The sequence below is a fragment of the Mirounga angustirostris genome, unplaced genomic scaffold (assembly GCF_029215605.1).
Source record: "Mirounga angustirostris isolate CCGP_5_RB_7025 unplaced genomic scaffold, mMirAng1.0.hap1 SCAF_2, whole genome shotgun sequence".
In the NCBI taxonomy this organism is placed as follows: Eukaryota; Metazoa; Chordata; class Mammalia; order Carnivora; family Phocidae; genus Mirounga; species Mirounga angustirostris.
In genome coordinates, this window is record NW_026991710.1 from 65,894,326 (window position 1) to 65,915,719 (window position 21,394).

A 21,394-nucleotide genomic window follows, 5' to 3' on the forward strand; every position below is an offset into this window, starting at 1 on the left:
AACGAAACAGATGCATTTTTTTTTTTTTAACCAAGAGCATTCCTTTCAGCCTCACTCTGTGTTCTCCCACTCAGACCCAATTATTTCCCCTCAATTTTGACCTCCCAGATCCAGATCCCAGAAAGGAGGGGCAAGAACTTGAGAGGTGTTTCAAACCTGAAGTCAGCCATGTCCCTATTTCTGTTGCTATTGGTGGCTATTAGGGCTCGATGGGACCTTAGCCAGAGTCTGGTTTTATCCTCTCTCTTTGCAGATGAGAAAACTAGATCCAGAAAGACTGGTTTTCTCAAGGCCACACAGCTGGCCAGCTCCATAACACGCATGGGAGATGCTCTGTTGGAACCACTTCCCCTTTGCTCCCCTCACCTGGATGCATGGGTGGTTTTGTCTGAAGTCGCCTTGTAGGACACGGGAGATTAAGGAGAGGGCATCACCTTACTTTAAACTGATCCTCTCAAAAAAAAAAAAAGTACCAACCTCTCTAGGGCCACTTTGGATAGTCTTGGGAGATACGTCCCAGGGTTACTTTCTTCCCTTAGATGCTGCTGAGACCTGCAGGTAATGTTAACATGGAAGACTCTAGAGTGATCTAACTTCCATCCACTCCTTCAACAAAATCATCCCGATCCTCATTCATGGCCACTGCTGCAGATAAATACGTGACTCTCAGGTTCAAAGGAGTGAGGTTCTGGATTTATTTGGACTAGATGGGGAATATCCTCATTTTGTGAGAAGACTTCAAATAGTTTTCCAAATGTAGCCTTTCCTATTAATGGGCAAGCAGTAAGATTGGTACATTTAAGGGTCAAAGATTCACGGAAATATTCCCAATCGAAGATATTCCCAATCATTTTTGGTCATGTTGATACAAACTCAACTTGGAATACAGTTACACCCTACCAATTCTCCATCAAGTTCTCAGCAATGTGCGGCCGCAGTATGAAGCAGCTGGTAGATGCCCTGTCATGCCCAAAGGGTCCAATGGCTGGAATCCCACTCAGTGGCAGGCAGGCCAAGAAGTCTGTATCTGACAGCAAGGGCACAGGCGTTTCGGGGCAAAAGAAGGGCAGAGTGAAGAGTTGGGAGGCAGGACTGGAGGGAAGGCGGAGCCTGTCTCCTGTGCCTCTGGTCACTCCTAGTGGGGCCCGCTGGGGCTCGGGGAAGGAAGGTGTCCTTCATGCTCTTTTGGGTGACAGGTAGGAGTAGAGGTGCCCATTCGTCATCTGGAAGCAGCCCAAGTGGCCATACTGGTGAGTGAGAAGTGGAGAATGACACCACTGGGGTTCTGCATTCCAAATAAAACTAGCCAATTTTCTCTCTGGCCTAGGCCTAATGGGATACAGGAGGCCTGGTCTTAGGGGTGTCAATAGTCCAGCGCTCAAATCAAAGGGAAATCATATGGTCGTCATGGAGCATCAAGTACCCTTGAGAGAACATCCTCTGAACAATATTTAAGTATCTGGTCAAGAACACCAACGAATTCATAATCATTTATTGTAAATCACTCATAGTTTATACATTATTAATGGCAAAATAACACTGTTAAACACCTGCTGGATGAAGAACTTCATTATGACAATTTCCTACTGGTATCACTTTTTTTTCAGAAATTTTTAAGTTCCTACATCTTTCCTGAAAAGATCTATCTTCGAAGTGCTCCAACATCTTTCTTTTGCTCTAACAACTAAAACAAAGGGCACGCTGTCCCATTAATTCAACATGCTCTTTACAAGGCAACTTAACACATGAAAATTTTTTTAACCCAGAAGCTGCATAATGATCACTTTATATTTTGCTGCAAAATCAATGAAGGCCGCATGCAGGGGAAACATTAGTAGACACTGAGCTCTAGATAACTGTCGGTTATTAAGATCTGATGGCCTGGTGTGGAAAATTAATATGCTTATTTAGCAGGAGTAGCTAAAGTACATGCATCAGTGGCTAGGATCAATTAGAATATAAATTAGGTGTCTAAACATTTAAATGAGAGCTTAATTTGAGCTTAATTTTATGTCTGGCACATCTGAGTTATACACCTTTAAAATGACAATAGCGAAGAGAACAAAATCAAACACCTAAATAGACACTGATTTATAGGGTCGGCTGGGCGTAATTGGGACACAAAACGAGCTGAGCAGTGGACAGATCTCTTCTGAAGCAAAGACAGTGGAGCATTAATAAGCTATAAACAGGGCCAAAAAAATAAGAGAGCCATTTCCTGTATTGCCATTTTTTTTAAAGTGTTCAATTCTCTTATTTAAAAAACAACAACAGCAACACACACACAAACACATTCACGCAGTAATTACAAAACAGAAACATTCTTTAGTTACTTAGACCCTCTCTTTTGTCTTCTACCCTGCCTCTCTGCTCCTTCAGATAAGGGGTTTAAAAACAGTGCTGGGTTAACTGGTAGAAAAGAAAACCAGTGCTCTCCTGAATCACACCGAGAGAATATTAAGCTCCTTCATCCTGTCAGGGTCAACATCATGTACAAGCACACGACCATGTGTGTTTGATGTATTGTAGCTACAGCGACTAAATCACGTGCTTACACTCTAATGTTAAATCATAGTTACGTTGACGTTAAAAATTTTTTTTCATTGATAGTTGACAATATTTTGAGACAAACAGAAAGTTCCCAAACCACAGAGATTCTGTTCCCTCCCTACCCTCTACCCCCTCCCACATCCAATGAACAAAAGAACTATAGTAACAAGAGCCATGAACTAAGGTGTCAATGGCAGACATGTTGGATGGTGGTTCCATGTTTAAGTGCTGCCATCTCCAGTCTTGGCTTTCCGGGCCTCGATCATCGGCTTGGTTGCCCGTTTGCGGTCAGTGGCCAGCCCCAGCCAGCACATGAGGTCAATGAACCAAGTGGTTGGGTTGAAATTTAAGCCAAATTCACTCGCAGAGTAGTCAAAGGGAAAGGTGTGGTGGTAATTGTGGAAGCCTTCACCTGGAAGACAAAGTGGGCATTGAAATAACCCATCTCCACCTCTCTGCACAGATTTATTCACCCCCCCATTTATTGAGGGTCTACCATGTGCAAGACATTATGTCAGGCTCTAAGGGGAGCAGAAGACTTGGTGTCTGTCCTTAGGAAGCATTGGCTAGACTAAATAGGAACAGAAAAATAACAAGAAAGTTAATCAGCATAGAGTCATGAGATTAATTTCCCCGTATGAATTGTAGATATGCTACCCTGATTTCCAAGCCTTACTTCGTAGACAAAATGCTAAGTGGCTGATAACAGATCCTCATTTTGATGTTTGTTCGTAAGAGGAAACTAGCCTCTGTGGGCTGGAGGGATTAAAGGAAGGCTCGTTGGGAGAGCCTGGAAAACCAGATGAGTACCGTTCAGATAGGTAAGCAAATGGAGAAGCTGGACCGTTACATGTCCCAGATGGGCTTATATATTATTCTCTCCCTCCCGGTGAATAGCTTTTCCTCCCTTACTTTTTTTTTTAATTCAAGTGTTTTGAGGAGGGATCTCAGGGCTTCTTTCCTCTGACTTTTTAAAGCAGCTTTATTGAGATATAATTCACCATATAATTCATCCATTTGAAGTACAATTTAATGGCTTTTAGTATTTTCACAGAGCTGTGCATCCATCACCCCAATGAATTTTGTAACATTTTCATTACCTAAAGGGAAGCGCCACACTCCTGAGCTGTCATCCCCCAACCATCCCTCCATGCCTCCAGCCCTACTTTCTTTCTCTGTCTACGTGTCAACCTCACTGGCCAAGGTTTGCCCAGATTAAACATTTCTGTGAGGCGTGTCTGTGCGGGTGTCTCTGGATGAGATGAGCATTTGAGTCAGTGGACTCAGTAAAGCAGATTACGTTCCCCAGTGGGGGCGGCCATCACTCAATCTGTTAAGAGCCTGAACAGAACAAATGGTGGAGGAACGGGAATTTGCCCCTTTTTTTTCTGACTCACTGACTGAACTGGAACATCTCTCTCATCTTCTCCTGCCCTCAGACTAGGATTTACATCATCTGTTCCCCTGGTTCTCAGGCCTTTGGACTCAGATTTAATTATACCACTGGCTTTCCTGGGTCTCCAGCTTGCAGAGAGCAGATTGTGGGATTTCTCAGCTCCCATAATCCTGTGAGCCAGCTCCTCATAACAAATCTCTCCCCCCACCGATCCCTCCGCTCCCCCCTCTCTATACATAAAAAGTGTGTATCTACGGATATATATATATATACACACACAGAAATAGTAGGGTATCTATTTAGATTCTACAAATATATATATCTATTTATATTTATATAGATATCCTACTGTTTCTCTCTATATATATATATGGGGATTTATTATGAGGAAAAAAATATATATATTACAGTATATACAAAAACTGTATAGTATATGTATATAATAGTATTACATATGTATAGATAGATATATCTGTATATATACGTGTAGTGTATGTGTGTGTATACATATATATGTATACTAGTATGTATATATATATATAATGATTCTGTTTCTTTAGAGAACCCTAATACAATCTCTATAGACTTGTCTATTCTGAACATTTCATATAAATAAAATCATACAATATGTGATTTTATAATTGGCTTCTTTCACTTAGCATAATGTTTTCAAGGTTATAGCAGGTATCAGTACTTTATTTCTTCTTACTGCCAAATAGTATTCCATTGTATGGATGTACCCATTTGTATTTATCCATTCATCAATTGATGGACATTTGGATGATTTCCCCTTTTTGGCTATTATGAATAACATTGCTATGAATATTCATATACAAGTTTTTGTGTGGATGTATATTTTTATTTCTCTTCTGTGTAAATCTGAGAGTGGAGTTGCTGGATCATATGGTAACTATTTTTAACCATTTGAGGAACTGCCAGATTCCTCCTTTACTTCTTTTTTTTTTTTTTTTTAAGATTTACTTATTTATTTGAGAGAGAAAGAGAGAGCACAGGAGGGGAGGGAGAGAGGGAGAGGGAGAGAGAGTCTTAAGCAGACTCCCCTCTGAGCTCAGAGCAGGACACCAGGCTGGATCCCACGACCCTAAGATCATGACCTGAGCCAAAACCAAGAGTTGGATGTCTGCCCGACTGAGCCACCTACGCGCCCCGCCTCCTTCACTTCTTAAGTGGGCTGGTCATCATATAGCTCTTCTGTTGACCACAATTGAAGGATTCTGCTCTGCAAAGAGTACATCAGATGGATGGATCTGTGGTTTACCGTTTTCTTTTTAATTCAGGTCTTCTTTACCCTGCCCCTTCCAGCCTCATCATCATTTTTAGTGTTTTTCCTTCACTTGAGTATATATAGAGGTGTTTCCCCCACTATTTTCAGAAGCAGACACTGCTCTGAGAACCCTGGATATACTCCCCATCTACCACACAGTCGGATATAACAGGTGCCTTCCTAGGACCTTAATGAAGAAAACTGACTAGGAGTCCACTGTTGACCTGGGTGGATTGAAGACCAATACCCAGCTCTTCAGGGCCTGTGCCATGCCCGTATTCCCTAGGTTTTCTGGCCCACTGTCCCTACATAAGATGTAAGTCCATCTTGTCCCCCCTTCATCTTCTGAAAAGACTGCAGTGGGGGAGCCACGTCCAGGGTTGATTCTGAGAGCTGGGGGACAGGAGGGGGCATGTGGGTGGCTCCGTCGGTTAAGTGTCCAACTCTTGATTTCGGCTCAGGTCATGATCTCGGGGTCATGGGATCGAGCCCCATGTCGGGCTCTGCACTTAGCAGGGATTCTGCTGGAGATTGTCTCCCTCCCTCTCCCTCCGCTCCTCCCCCAGCTCACTCTCTTTCTCTTCCTCTCTCTCTCTCTGTCTCTCTCAAAATAAATAGAAAAAAAAAAAGGAAGATGAAGGGTGAGGAGGAGGAAGTAGTAGGGGCATCAGAAACTTTCCAAAACACTTTTCTCTCTGCTTAGCCAGTGTTCCCATAGCTAAATTTGATGTGTTTTCTACCTTAGCTTGCTCTTGTCAACATAAGATCCCTGCGGTCTTAATAAGTGCATGACCCTAACACTGTGGTGGCAGAAACTCCTTGCTAGGGGATGCAGAGACCATTACTACTTAACAGTAGGATCTTCCCTTCCTGGTTCAATCTCCATGCTCAAGGCCCAGGCTACCAAGAAGCCCGAGTTGCCTCCATATACAGCTAATGTTTATTTATTTCTGTGTGCCAGCCACAGTGGTGAAGGCCTTAATGGGTGTTAACACCTATAATCCCCACATCTCTGAGCTAGTTGCTATGATCATCCCCATTTTAAAAGAGGGGATGTAAATGTACAGAAGGGACAAGTAACTTGCTTAAGACCATAAAGCTGGTAATGAAAACAACATTACTGAGGCTTATTTTGTGCTAAGCACTATTGCAAAGACTATGCATTAACTCATCGAACCCTCCCATGACCCCAGGAGCAGGTAAATGCTACTGTTATCCTCACTTGACGGAGGAAGACACAAGGTGTGGAAGAGTCAGATAACTTGCCCGGAGAGTAAGTGGAGGAACCAAGACTCAACCAAACTCGTCAGAATCCAAAGGCCTCGTTCTTAACCATCTTGTGGCACCATGAGATGCCACACTCTTGTTTCTTCCCATCTCTCTGTTTGAAGGCCTTTTTTCCTTACAGTCAGTCATATGATTGGACAGCGGAGGCTAGAATGGTTAGGGCAGTTTAAAAGAAAAGTCAGCTGCTACGCCTCTCAGGAACATTTCCAGGGTAAAAATAAACAGCTTAATTATTGAGCACTTACTATATGACAGACATTGTCCTAAGCCGTGTACATATAGTATCTTACTTAATCTTCATAACATCCCTATGAAGTAGATATCACGATTCCCATTTCACAGATGAGAAAACTCTAAATCAGGGAGATTAGGTGACTAGTCCAAGACCCAGGATTCTAACACCAAAGCCCAAGTTCATCCCATCTGACTCCAATCCACTGCCTCTTTTCACAGATTCCAGAAAACCGTTGGAAAGCCAAGACAATCTGAGCTGTTGTATTTCCCATTGGCTCTCACCCCCCCTACTCACCAATGGCACCCAGAGTGACGAGTGGGTTCTGCCGAGGGCTGATGTACTTGTCGTAGGGCCGGTTTCCATACATGTGGGCAGCACTGTTGACCAGCCAGGTGATGTTGAGGGAGATGGTATAGCGGAGGATGGAAGCCAAGAAGTAGGAATTCCACAGACTCTCTCCCCAGAAGCACCAGGGCACCAGCGTGGGAATCACGAAGCACATGAGCACCACGGTGATCTTATAGTAACTGGAAGGCAGAATATTACACTAGCATCGGGCCCCTGTTGATGGTGGCAGGGAGAGGCTGAGCAAGCTACAGGAAAAGTCAGGAAATGTACCAGTCGCCTCCTTCTGCTCTTTCTGTAGAGGGAACACCCTGTTGTGTGTCACCCTGTACAGGGGTCTCAAACCCATATCCTTACAAGGGCTAGGCAGGTAATCCAAAGTGGAGTTAGGATGTGTAGAATGCTCTGGGAAGTGGTAGGGCCTGTAGCAAGCATACTTCAGAGAAATTTCTTCTTTTGTTTTTAAAGATTTATTTATTTATTTGAGAGAGAGAATGAGAAAGAGAGAGCACGAGAGGGGGGAGGGTCAGAGGGAGAAGCAGACTCCCCGCTGAGCAGGGAGCCCGATGCGGGACTCGATCCCAGAACCCTGGGATCATGACCTGGGCCGAAGGCAGTCGCTTAACCAACTGAGCCACCCAGGCGCCCCAGAGAAATTTCAATAGCAAACAATGTAGTGCTGGTGAAACCCATGTATCTCCAGCTACATTTCTCCTACAGGTCACCAGTTTGACAGCAGGATCTTCCTTTCCTGGTTCAATCTCCATGCTCAAGGGGTAGCTCTTAGCTACTTCCTTCACCTGTCAGTCAACTGGATAATCAGGTTTTCTCCAATGATTTCAAGAAACATGTATTTCTTGAATAATGTCCAGACACATGATTCCATACTAACTTAGCTTGGTACAAAGGTAAACGATCCAATCCCCTCAAAAAATGTTCTCTGCTCATTGGAGATTACGTTCCAAGCCAGCATAAAAAAGTAAACAATAAGGCTAGGCTTGTGCCACATAAAAAGTCATCTTTACAAAGAAAACCATCAGTAGTTTGATTGCCAGACCTGTGTAGCCAGCAAATATTTACTGAGCACTTACTGTATGCCAGGCCATGAATGCTGGTGATATAAAGGCAAAGTCGACAGAGTCCCTGCCCTGGGCTTCAATCAAGTGGAACCACTGTTTCCCGTCCCCCCACCCCCCCAACCCCCCCACCTCCCTGCCGTCCACAGAGCATGCGGAACCAGCTCTGTGCAGGGACAGGAAAGGGACTGTGCTATGAGTTCATAGGTCTTTCCTCTCTGGCCTCACACTGCCTAATCAAGCTTCCAGAAGACCTCTGTTAAGATGCATATGTATGAAATGGGAGGTGGCACAGTGTGAGGGAATGACATTCAAGAGGTGGAAGACTTGAACTTGAATCTAGATCTGATTCTGGATGTTGAACCAGCCGTTTTCTTTCTTTCACTCTCCTCTCGAGCACAGTTAGCTGGTTCCCCAAGAGCAGAGCATGAAGCAAGGGCGTGTGTGGGGGTAGTCTATTCTGGGAAGAGTGAGACAGGGAAGGAGGGAATACCAAGCCAGGGGTACCCATGTTTTGGATACCTGAACTTGGACCTCAATGGGACAGATTACACCTCGGAGTTATTCTTTCAAGGAATGAAAGAAGGGGCTATTTTCCCATTGGCTCCAACTCCCTCCTGGTCAGGGGATGTCACATGGGATATCAGCTCCCTCACACTTCCAAGTCTGCTTGGGTCAGGATGGCTGAGTGCATTTCTGGGAAGCATCTCAGGTGGAGGTGGCAAAGAAACCAGGCAGGAAGTAAGAAATAGGCCGTCCAGCTGAGCAAGGTGCTCTTGGGTTACACCTGGGCCAGCAGGTGGCTGCAGCAACAGCTGGAGTGAAAAGATGGTCAGAGAGTAGGAGGTGGGGCATGAGAGAGGTCCAACACAGGTAGTGATTATAATACCTCCAGGGGTTCTTGTAAGGATCTGATAAGTAATGTATACTATGTGCATATTATGTCACAGCTATTCTGAGACCTTTATGTGTACTGGCTCATTTAATTCTAATAAAAACTCTAGGAGGAAGTGACCATTATCATCACCATTTTACAGAGCAAAGGAAAAGTTATGTAGTTGGGCCAAGGTTACAAGACTAAGATGTAGTGGGACCAAGATTCAGATCCAGGCAGAATCACTTTAGAGACTATCATCCACTTAAAATGCAGCTATCTTATATCCCAGTGACTTGAAAATGGGTGCTGATGTGTTCACCTGTTGCCCAACAAAAAACAAATTTTATGGTAACTGACGCTTGTGTGCAGCTAGCAATCTGAAAAACACTCTTACATACATGATTTGCACATGAAATCATTTAAGTGGAAAGAGGGTGCTTGGGCGGCCAGATGAGTGGACTGCGGCTAGAGGGGCAAAGAACAGACAATGAAGGGACTGGTGCTCTTACGTTGGGCTCCCTAGGGTCACATGCAGAAGGCTTTTGTAGAGTGCTTTAAAAAAAAAAAAAAAGATTTTATTTATTTATTTGGGAGACAGAGAGAGAGCATGGCGGGGGCGGGGTGCAGAGGGACAAGCAGACTCCCTGCTGAGTGGGGAACCCAATGCAGGGTTCAATCCCAGGATCCAGAGATCATGACCTGAGCTGAAGGCAGATGCTTAATGGACTGAGCCACCCAGGCACCCCAAGAATGCTCTTGAAGGATACTTGTAAGGAAGGGAGGAAGGCAGGTTGGGCCGAGGCAGAAGCTCACCTACAATGAGTTTTGGCAGATCCAACCGGAACCTCTGGGGCCGGATGACCCTTTAGAGTTGTCCAAATGGAAAGGTCTCCCGGCATCATCCAGCCTTTGGCCTTGGGGTGCACCCTGGGAAGGGTGAACCCTGGGACAGGGCAGTTCCATGTGGGCAAGGGCAACTCCCAGAGAGGACAGCAGCTGCAGCCTGGGAGCATCAGCTGAAGAGGGGATCTGGGTGAAGGTAAGGCCCTGGGAATTGGCGGTGTGTGAAGGGAGAGGGGTGTTCTGAAGGGAAAATGGAAGAGGTGCCCAGAGCCATGGGTCTGCTACTTCTCATTTGCACCTCTGAGGAGGAAAGGAAGCAGCTCTACGTTGCCAACAGAAGGCATTTTGCGACTTAAGAAATTTCTTCCCTTCGTCCACTCTCTGCGTTACAGTCCAGTACCTTTGAAAAGAACCTGTCCTGGGGCGCCTGGGTGGCTCAGTCGGTTAAGCTTCTGCCTTCAGCTCAGGTCATGATCTCTGGGTCCTGGAATTGAGCCCGGGTTCAGGCTCTCTGCTTTCGGGCTCCCTGCTCGGCACTCATGGCTCTCTCTCTCTCTCAAAATAAAGAAATAAATAAAATCTTAAAAAAAAAAAAGAAAGAAAGAAAGAAAAGAGCCTCTCCTAGTCCTGATCTGAGCCATTGTCTTGGCCCCTCATTTTGCTCCTGAAAAGAAGAAGAAGAAAGAAAACACACACACTGAGGGCTTGCTCTGTGCTGGGCACCAGGCTAAGCATCTCACAGGCCTTCTCTCACTCCTCCCAGCAGGCTTGGGATAGACAGTGAGGACCCCAGGCCTTAGAGAGGTGCCATGCTTCCCCCAGGAAGAGGCCAGGCCCTCGCTCTGGCTCTCGGCTCTGCCCCAACGCTACAGAACCCACAGCTCACAGGACTCAGCTTCTGCTCACACCCTGCCCCTGCCTCTTCCCTCCGAACTTCTTAGGGAAGCCACCTGCGGGCCTTGGCTCTGGCTCTAAAAGCCTGCTGTGGAGGGATGGAGCTTCCCAAGTGGGAGGAGAAAAAGGTCTGGGCTTCCCCCCCAACCCACCGCCCCCAGCACAACCCCTGTCCAGCCAAATGTCCTCTTCCTCAAAAAAGACCCTCTTTAAAAACCATTCCAGGTTTAGGGGCCACAGAGGATCTGGGTGCGGCTGCCAGTGGTATGGATCTTGAGGCTGATCTCTGCATCGTTAACATTCTCCCCAGCCATCAGACGGAATCGACACCCTCCTGTGTTGCTGAGGAGCCTCCCTCCTGTGCCTATTCGCGTCCAGCAGCTTAATCACAGTCACTGGCCTTGCTTCAGAACAAGTATGGAGATGGCTCCCTGGCTTCCTTGCTTAATGACACTCAACTCTGAATCCCTAGCCGAGGGTCCACCTGCAAGTCCATGAGGCCTCCAACTCCTAGTCCTTCCTCATCTGAGGGACTTCCTTTCTTCAGCTGTGGTAGGGAACAGGCTGCAGAAGGGCCATTGACATTGCTCTGTCTTTTCGCTAAATGGGTTTTTTATGTTGTAAAGCGTCATAGAACAGTAAACTACCCAACTCTGCTACTTCCTAGCTGTGTTATCTTGAGTAGATGGTTTAATTGCACTGAGCCCCAGGTTTCTCTTCTGTAAAATGTGGTATTAACAAATTTATTGAGTCCCTACTATGTATGTGTCAGTACTATCTTGGTACTGGAGATATGAAGTGAAAAAATCAGACAAAAATCCCTGCTCTTGGAGAGTAGGGGTATTCTGGTAGGAAGATTTGATAAACATATATATTATGTATATACTATACAAAAATTTACATATATGTATATTCTGGTAGGAAAGAAAGCTAATAAATATATAGAGCATGTTAGTGGTAAATACTAAGATAAGAGTAAAGCAGAGAAGGAGAATATGAAGTCAAGGGCAGGTGCTGCAATTTAAAATAGGGTGTCTAGGGAAGGACTTAGTGACATTACAGCTTTTGAGTAAAGATGTGAAAGCAGTGAGAAGTTAGCCGTGTGGCTAAATGGGGCAGAAGATTCCAGGCAGAGAAAACCACAAGCACAGAGGCCCTGAATGTTCCTAGCACATTCAGGGATGAGCAGGAGAGGTGGGGCTGAAGCGGGTGAATAAAGGGGAGAAGGTAGGAGATAAGAGAAAAATGGTGGGCCGAGTCACAGGATGTCTTGCAGGTCATCATAAGGGTTTCAACCTTTACTCTGAGTGAGATGGAGCCTTGGGCAGATTCGGCTCAAAGGAGTGGGGTGATCTGACTTACATCTTAGCAGGGTCACCCCAAGTGTTGTGTGGAGAATGGACTGTGGGGGGAGGGGCAGAAACAGGGGGTGCAATTAGGACGCTGCAGGAGAGGACATTGACTTGGACCAGGACAGGGGTGGTGGGTGTGAGAAATGGTGAAATTCTGAATATATTTTGAGAATAGAGTGATAGGACTTGTTACCAGACTGGATTGTGGAGAGAGAGGAGTCAAGGATGACATTAACAATGGAGATGTCATTCGCTGGGGAAGGATGGAGGGGAGCTGGTTTCGAGCAGCACATGAGGAGCTCAATCTTAGACCTGTCAGGTGGGAAATGCCCACTACACATTCAAGAGGCCATATCAAGTAGACAGCTTGACGTGCAGGTCTAGAGATCAGAGGTGCTCTAGAGAGAGGTTTGATGGGAACAGAAACTTGGAACTCATCAGCATATTACTGTATGACACTCACACACATACATTTTTTTCATCTGGGTTCCACCATAGTCCTGTGAGGTACTTATTATAACCTTACTTTGTAGGACCTTTCTGGAGCCCCAGAGAGGTCATGGGATTTCCTCAAGGCCATACTGGTTGGACAAAGCATAGGCAGGCTTAAAATACAGTGCATATAACCTGCTACTTACTTGGCTTACCAAGAGCAGGGCACAGGGGATAGGTAAACTTACCCAGAAGTAAACCAGGCTGGAGCGTGTGACCTAGCCATTGCCCTAAGAATTGCACATATCCAAATAAAAATGTCACCTCAAGGTCGGAATGCTACACTCCAGCTGAACTGAACTTCTTCCCATTCCTCAGGCACCGCCTTCTCTCTGTCTCCTGTGTCTATGTCCTCGGCCTGGCTTACTTGATGTTTCCAAGTATCAGTCTAAATGTCACCTCCTCTGGGGGGACTGCCTCCATCCCCCAGGACAGGCCCTGTCCAGTGTTCCTGCTGCATGTTGTACTTCCCAACTCTCACACTTGTTGGCTTAGTGGGTGGCCTCACCCACGAGGTTAGTGGTCTCAACCCTGGGTGCAAATTCGAATCAACTGGGTGAACATTTAAAAATGACTGATGTGGGGAACCCACTGCAGACTGGCTCAATCAAATTGGAATTTCTGTTCCGGGCACTGATATTTTTAAAGCCTCTCCATTGCAGACATTGATGGTAGCCTCCTAAAATCCACCCCTGTCCTTTCTTTCTTGCTGGAATCCTCTGATTTTGTTCAGATATCCAACTGCTCTCCCTGCAGCCAAGTCCTTCAGGGAATGTGAACTCTACCCACGATGTGAGTCCTGACTGGTTTGGAGCAATCAGTGGTGATCTTATTCACTTTCCCAATAATTAATTTGGAATTGGTCAATAGTGGTCAATAAGATATGAAGGGAAAATGGGTATAATTTTTTAAAAGGTAAATAACAAATGTTGGTAAAGATGTAGAGAAATTAGAACCTTCATGCATTGCTGGTAGAAATGTAAAATGTTGCAGTTGCTAAGGAAAACAGTTTCTCAAAAGGTTAGATATCAAATTATCATATGACCCAGCGATTCAACTCCTAAGCGTACATTCAGAAGAATGGAAAGCAGGGACTTGAACATACACTTGTATGCCAGTGTTCATAGTAGCGTTATCCACAGTAGCCAAAAGGTGGAAACAGCCCAAGTGCCCATTAATAGATGAATGGATAAACAAAATGGTGTGTGGATAGACAGATAGATAAGATAGATAGATATACATACATATAATGTATATGTGTGTATATATGGATGTATATATATGTATAATGGAATATTATTCCACCATAAAAAGGAACAAAATTTTTATATGCTATAACATGCATGGATGGAACTTGGAAACATGCTTAGTGAGATAAACCAGACACAGAGGACAGATATTGTTTATATTTCCACTTACATGAGGTACCTAGAATAGGCAAATTCATGAAGACAGAAAGTAGGATAGTTGTTCCTAGGAGCTAGAGGGAAGGGGAAAGGGAAGTTTAATGGGTAGAGAGTTTTTGTTGGGAATGATGAAAAAGGTTTGGGTATAGTTATTGGTGATGGTTATACAATATTGTGAATGTACTTAATGCTGCAGAATTGTACACTTAGGGTTATAATGATAAATACTATGTTGTGTATATTTTACCACAATAAAAAAGAGCGAGATGAGGGAATGTTTTCTCGACCACGGAAAGTACACACGGGCAGAGGTGGCTTCTCTTTTTTCACAGTGACCCCAGGACCTGCTACAGCCATCTGTGACCGTGACAGGAAGAAGACTGAGAAACAAAGTGGACCCCTTAGGTTGACGGAGCAGAAAGATGGAAAGGTCCTTGAATGAGCTACTGAACTAACCAGCCCCAGAGTGGCTTTACCCCTGACGTCTTACTCTGGGACAAGCCAGTTGAGTCAGGACCTTCTGCAGAGTAGCTGAGCTCAATCTAGTAGACCGCAGGGGACGCTGACATGCCATCTGGATCTCCTCACAGGGGAGAGTCACTAGCAGTGCTGCTTCGCTGGAGGGAGCTGCCCTGCCCTAGGTCATGCCCTCTCTTAACAACCCCTTCCAGGGACTGGCCCTATATAAGGCGTGTAATCCATTGTCCAGGCCTGGTCCCACTGCCTCATCTCTCAATGACTCTGAAGAGTCACCCCAACTTCAGAACCCACAATATAGTGGGCTGAGGCCTTTGATGGGACTGATGAGGACCCAGCTTCTTCCCTCACCCAATCCTGTTTCCGACACTTCTGTTTCCGACACTTCTTCCATAGGTGTTGACCCTAAGGAACCTCTCCAGTCCACTTCTTACAACGTAATATCCACCTAGAGCCAGCTTCCGGGGTAATCTGTCCTGTGACGTGAATATATTGCTGGACTGGCAGAGTCCAGCAGAAGGCCGCTCTCCAGAGCCTAGCACAGGGACTTGCACAGAGTAGGCACTCCTACTTATTTGTGGAACAATTAGTGAATGGTTCTTTGGTTAATAAATTACTGAGAAGCTCTCAGCTTCTCAGGAAAATAAAAACACTACAGTGACTCAGTAGGACACAGAGCATGAGAGATAAAATGCCAAGGTTTCCAAAAAACACAAACCACACGATAAATGTGCCGCCTGCTTTTGGGTTCCTCATAAGATGCTTATCTCTTGGATTGGTGCCAACACAGGACTGTGAATATGAAACCAACAACTTGATTAAAGACATTCGTGCTCATCAGGCCCCAAACCCCAGCTTCCAACAAAGGCTTGGAAGGCTGTAAGGCTTCATAGCTCCAGTTTAAAAGAATGATTTCTGAGCATGAGCTTCTAGGTCATTTTCTGAGCTGCCAAATACGGCAAAACGTTGGCAATATTTAACAGCCACTCTAACAGGTTTTGTCTTGGTTTGGAATGTGAGTGGCTTCCTCTCTGTGTTTCTGTGGATACTCAGACCCTGAGATAGGAGAAGACTCCTAGAATCATCAAGGGAGAAAAAGAAAGGGTTGGTATGAATCCAAGAATGACCCAAGGGAGAGTAGTTCTCTTCCACATATTTGAAACCAGAGATCCACAGGTTTGAGTCCAAAACACAAGAGCCAAAGCACTCAAGCTCACCCGACAAGTAGCTCTGAAGCAGCTTTCTATCGCCTTAAAGTGACAGTTTTCAAGAACAGACCCACAACAGATATTGGGAACCTTCCCCATTCCCACCACCAATTCCACAGTGGGAAGATGCTTTTCAGCATTTAGCTCAAGATAAGAGGTCCATTTACACAATCCAATGCCATCACACATCATGGTGCCCCAATCCAAGTAAGTTTCAGTGATAGGACACTAACGAAGATAAGGGCCCCCATCTTGCAACGTTGTCAATGCTTCGAACACTATCTTTATTCCCATAAACTGGATCACAATAAAGAGAACCGAAACAGAGGGGAAGAATGAAGGGGGGGAAATCGGAGGTGGAGATGAACCATGAGAGATGATGGACTCTGAAAAACAAACTGAGGGTTCTAGAGGGGAGGGAGGTGGGAGGATGGGTTAGCCTGGTGATGGGTATTAAAGAGGGCACATTCTGCATGGAGCACTGGGTATTATATGCAAACAATGAATCATGGAACACTTCATCTAGAACTAATGATGTAATGTAAGGTGATTAACATAACATAATAAAAAAAATAAAAAAATAAAGAGAACTGAAACATTAAAAATAGACTTGAGACTTGGGCGCCTGGGTGGCTCAGTCGGTTGAGTGCCTGACTCTTCGTTTCAGCTTAGGTCATGATCTCATGGGTCTCCCTCTGCCCCTCCCTTCACTCTCATGCAAGCATGAGCGCTCTCTCTCTGAAATAAATAAATAAATAAACAAATCTTAAAAAAAAAAAAAAACAGACTTGGGGCACCTGGGTGGCTCAGTCGTTAAGCATCTGCCTTCGGCTCAGGTCATGATCCCAGGGTCCCAAGATCGAGCCCCTCATCAGGCTCCCTGCTCAGCGGGAAGCCTGCTTCTCCCTCTCCCACTCCCCCTGCTTGTGTTCCCTCTCTTGCTGTCTCTCTCTCTGTCAAATAAATAAATACAATCTTTAAAAAAAAAAAAAAAGACTTGCGGCCAAAAATTTGTTCTATGGAGAAGAAAGGATTTAGGATTTCTTCCATTTTTCCTTCCTCACCTCCCAAATCTGAGTGTGCTAAGCATCTTAAAACTCTTTTTTCTTTAGATGAAAAAGAAATTGCTGTTCTCTGCCTACAAGCATTTCCTATTGCTTGACTAACCCTAAGCCCAGCGGTCCAGAGCCAGTGGTGTGTGAGATCTCCAGAGGGAGAACCATGAAAACGTGAAGCAAGGGGAAATAATCTGCCCACTGCTGACTTCTGAGGGGGGCTGGCCTGAGGAAATGCAAAAAGAAGTAAACGCCACCATGGGTGAGAGAGAAATTACAGCCCCACAAATGGATCCTAATGATGAGCAATGAGCTGTCACTGGCATCTTGATTAAATATGTTTGGTTTTGTGATTTCATTTAAAGCCTAGCCAGAAAGTCATTTTCCCTACAACTTTTGCATCTTGTAGGGAACCAGGCAAAATCATCTGGATGCTTACTAAACATTCATTTAGAGAACAGATAATACGCCCTGGCAGTTTGTAAATGGAATGGAGGGAACTCTCCCCCGCCCCAACCCCCCCCCCCCCCCGCCATGTCCCCTCTGGCATCGCCCACAAGGAGGTGAACAATGTGATTCGTTTGAATGCAGATGTGAAGACAGAAGCCCCCTGATAGGGGAGCTCTTTGGAGGGTTTCAGAAAATCTTCCAGACTCTTTGAATTGTTTGAAAATGGGCTCTGCTGCTGTGCTCTCGATTTTTACCTCTCTGGTGTTTCAAGGGCTTTAAGTGAGAGAGCTCATGATGACTGCATTTGAAGTATTCCCTGAAAATCGTGATCATTCCAGATTTGGCTTTGACCCTCAATTAGTCTTGACATCACTTTCCCTGTGCTACTTCATAATAAGCATTCCCATAGAAGAAAATCTTTTAATTGGACTATCTAGTTGCATAATCGTCGTCTTCCGGACGCCTCTCCTCCCCAGTGGAGCAGAGATGGGGAACGACCGCTCACGAAAATATCTCCTTTGGAAATTTGCAAGGCAGTGGGGGGAAAGACATATTTTTATTTTCTCTCTGCCTTCAGCTTTATTTGCTTTTGAGGTCTGCGTGTGGAGGTTAGTTGCATCCATCCACTTGAATTTAATGTGTCTTTGTACAAACAGCTTGCATTCATTCACTGTGCAGCAGTTTAAAAGATAAACACAATCATTTCAGAATTTCAACACAAAGAGCATTATTTGTACTTCACCAACAACGAAGTGCTTAAAGAAAAGACCCAGGCATGCTGATTGCTAAGACCGAGTAAGGAGGGTTAAAAGCCTTTTTCAAAGCTTTGATTCTAAGTAGATGGCAAGTTTTTTGTGGGCAGGATTTGTCTTGATCCAAGTCACATCACCTGCAGTTCCTTGAACACAAAACACTTGTTAACACAGTAGGTATCTCAACACAAGTTTAAGTTGATTAGACTGCTGTTCTAGTCTTTCTCCGGGGCTCTTTGTCTCTGCCTTTGTCTTTCTCTGTCCTTCCTCCCTCCCACCACCCTCCTCCCTTCCTGATTAGTTCTCAATTGTTCTGGATAAGTAATCGGAACATGGACTAATTCCTGACGGTATATAGAATAGGATGACTAAAATGAACAATTAAAATCACTTACAAAATAATTTTTTAAACAAAATTGCTGCATTTCCAGTTTCTCTCACCCTTACAGCTCCATTCCACTTTCATCCTTCCTATCTGAGATTAAGTGAGCATTGCAGGAAAAAACATAACCACTTTTCTTAATCTGGGACCTATGAAATTGTGTGCAAACTCTTTTGTGTATTTCCATTTTCTGGGGCTCAAAGTCCACAGCTTTCATCAAATTCTCAGAGATACTCGATTCCCAAGGCCCCAAACATTTGATGATGTTGTTGAACTTTCATTTTCTTTGTTTACTTTAGGATTTAGGTAAAAAAATTTAATTCAGTTTAAGGAAGGGTCAATTTAAAGAATTTAAAGAGGCGCCTGGGTGGCTCAGTCGGCTAAGCATCTGACTTTGCCTCCGGTCATGACCTCAGCGTCCCGGGATCAGCCCCATGTCTGGTCTTGTGTCACCCCATGATGGGCCCCCACGTGGGCTCTGCACTCAGCAGGGAGTCTGCTTGTCCCTCTCCCTCTCCCCCTCACCACCACCCGCCCTGCTCCTGCTCTCTCTCCCTCAAATAAATAAATAAAAACCTTTAAAAAAATAAAATAAAGAATTTAAAGAATAGTACTTTTATTTATTTCTTTTTAAAGATTTATTTATTTATTTATTTATTTATTTGACAGAGAGAGAGAGACACAGCAAGAGAGGGAACACAAGCAGGGGCATTGGATGAGGGCAGGGAGCCCGATGCGGGGCTCAATCCCAGGACCCTGGGATCATGACCTGAGCTGAAGGCAGATGCTTAATGACTGAGCCACCCAGGCACCCAAGAATAGTACTTTTAAAAATGAGATTGCCCGACCTTTTTTGTCAGTAAGATATTAAAAGGGATTACAGTGATGCTAGATAGAAGTGTGTGTGTGTGTCTGTGTGTGCACTCCCCTGATCATTCTAGCCTATATATATGTGGACCTTTTGCTGAAAGGACAGTCACCAACTGACAGAGTTCAACTCTCCACCCCCACCCCAGGAAGAAAGTTTAATTCCAAACTCCAATCCACCATAAGCTACTCATGGGCAGCAGGTCTCTGTGCAGGAAAAGGGTCAATGGAGTCACTTCAGCCTCCTTCATGACCAGTGTCACCTGCTGCAGCTGAATTGATTAGGTAGGCTGACCATTTTGTTGAGAATGAATAGGCTGATATAAACACAGCTTCTTCATTTCACACATGAAAGCCATGATCCTTGGGCACAACACATGCGTTCTAGCACATTTCCTACACACAAGCTGCGCCGTCCTTCCAAAGCTCCTCAAAACTCAACTCAAATTGATTTCTTCTAGAAAGCCTACCCTGATAAACCCCCTCAACTATGGTTACTGCATTATTCAACATCCCATCAGTACAACTGTACTGTAGACTCAAGAAGACAATCATTTTAGAGAGTTGAGTTGTCTGACTAGCTGATGGTATACATGTTCAATTGCACCAACTTTAAAAAAAAATTGTACGTGGAAATCACTACCCATTTTTCTGCCTTCTTAATCAGTTTATGGAGCAAAATGTGACCTTCCTTGGTGGTGATGAGTGTCTTATCCTGGGTTCCCCAGAAGGCAGGGCTTAAAGACAAAAGCTTATATGCTACTATTTTATAAGAGGAGTTCAGTCCAAGGGAAACAGAATGTGGGAGGCAGGGAGGGTGGGGGAGCTGATAGGACTGTGTGTTACTGAGCCAGCCACTGCTTGATATCTCAGCCTGGTGGGACCGTCTTCCAAAAGACCATATGGATGACTAAGCCTCAGAACACTCCCTCTGGGAGGAGGATGCGGGAAGAATGTTTCTACCAGCAACCCGCTCCCATTGCTCCCACCCCCACACGAACTTCTGGATTATGAATGTGGCTAGAATCCACATTTCAGGCATGCTTAGTTAGCATTTGACAAACTTTAGTGAGTTCATAAACCAGAGGTCCATTACAGGCTTCAACTATTTTTATCTCCAATCACCCCCCAAAGCGTTTGTAATTAAGATAAGGGAAATGAATTTTCACTGGTAAAATCAATGGTCGAAATATGTGGATTGAGGCGCCTGGGTGGCTCAGTTGGTTAAGCGACTGCCTTCGGCTCAGGTCATGATCCTGGAGTCCCAGGATCGAGTCCCGCATCGGGCTCCCTGCTCGGCGGGGAGTCTGCTTCTCCCTCTGACCCTCCCCCCTCTCATGCTCTCTCTCTCTATCTTATTCTCTCTCTCAAATAAATAAATAAAATCTTTAAAAAAAAAAAAAGAAATATGTGGACTGGCTAGAAATACTACAGGTACCTCTCGGCAGCATATATTCCTCAGAGTGACATCACCGAAGGCTTTGCTCCCTCCTGTGCCCAACTACTAACAGAATTCTGTTGCTGGATTCTGACAAGAAGGTGGTATTCCTGCGGCATGCCTTCCCTGCAAGGAGCTCACTGACATGTCCCAAAGGGCAGCAGGCAAGGCTTCATCAAGCTTCTGATGCGTTGCGTGGCTGTTTTTGTCCCTAACTGCTAATTGTGGTAGAATTTGGTTTGAGGCAGGATTCTGCTGTAGGGAAGAGCCGTTTCCTTCTTTCTCTTCTCACACTGGAGTTGGCCAAGGTCACTTCCCAGCAGACACGGCCAAGGGGTCTCTTGTTGCACGATCTTTGTTCTGTAGTCCTCTTGCCGTACCTTTAAGGGTTAGAGGCACCACGAGTCCTGGTAGGAGACACCGCACAAATGGGCAGTGTGCTCATGAAACTTCCCACCTCACACTGGGAGGCAGGACCCCAGGCTGCTGAGCCATACTGTGAGGAAATGGAACTACACCACGGCTGGTGGGTGTGTCCAGGTGCCACTTACTTCAGCAGCTGAGGGTGTGGCAGCATCTTACAAAAATTATCACCCCAAAAGCTGGCTCTCAGCTGTGGGTTGTCCAGCACGCTCCACAAACTGGGTAGTAAACACACTCCTCAGTCCGAAAAGTATCTTTGGGGGTGCTAGGTGTTTCATTAGTCTCAGTAAATAGAAAGATGAAT

General features: G+C 45.0%; 1 protein-coding gene across 1 annotated transcript in view; it reads right to left on the minus strand.

Annotated features, from left to right (window-relative positions):
• Positions 1 to 1,478: 1,478 nt before the first annotated feature.
• SCD5 (stearoyl-CoA desaturase 5) overlaps positions 1,479 to 21,394 on the minus strand; it is a 153,028-nt gene continuing 133,112 nt past the window's right edge. The window contains exons 4-5 of the mRNA XM_045880895.3: positions 7,048 to 7,280; positions 1,479 to 2,962 (exon numbers count right to left, since the gene is read on the minus strand). Coding sequence (XP_045736851.1) covers positions 2,772 to 2,962; positions 7,048 to 7,280 — 424 coding nt within the window. The 3' untranslated portion in view covers positions 1,479 to 2,771. The remainder of the gene's footprint in view (positions 2,963 to 7,047; positions 7,281 to 21,394) is intronic.